Raw genomic sequence first — 257 nt, 5'->3', positions numbered from 1 at the left:
TCGTAAGAAGCAACATACCATTTAATCATCAATCCTTTCTTTTATCCTGTGTCCCCATTTCCTCTACCCTTCCCAGCGACGTGGTGGTTATGAGCCTAAGCGTTATCGTCTTCTCTCTCGCCCTCTTCTACATCTACGCCAAGCCTGCGGTCACGTCGAGGGGGAAGAGAGATGCAGAGGGGGAGGAGGGGGAAGGCGGGTACGAGTGGCCGTCATTAGCTAGAAGGAACAGGTAAGATATGTGTTCGAAAAAAGAG

The 257-nt window shown here is 50.6% G+C and overlaps 1 protein-coding gene across 1 annotated transcript in view; it reads left to right on the top strand.

The window, feature by feature from the left end:
* Nucleotides 1–257, top strand: part of LOC119593293 — a 10,558-nt gene that overhangs the window by 8,774 nt on the left and 1,527 nt on the right. Inside the window, exon 3 of the mRNA XM_037942222.1 lies at nt 77–232. Coding sequence (XP_037798150.1) covers nt 77–232 — 156 coding nt within the window. The remainder of the gene's footprint in view (nt 1–76; nt 233–257) is intronic.

This window comes from Penaeus monodon, chromosome 32 (assembly GCF_015228065.2).
Source record: "Penaeus monodon isolate SGIC_2016 chromosome 32, NSTDA_Pmon_1, whole genome shotgun sequence".
NCBI classification, from domain to species: domain Eukaryota; kingdom Metazoa; phylum Arthropoda; class Malacostraca; order Decapoda; family Penaeidae; genus Penaeus; species Penaeus monodon.
This window is presented reverse-complemented; position numbering and strand designations above follow the sequence as displayed.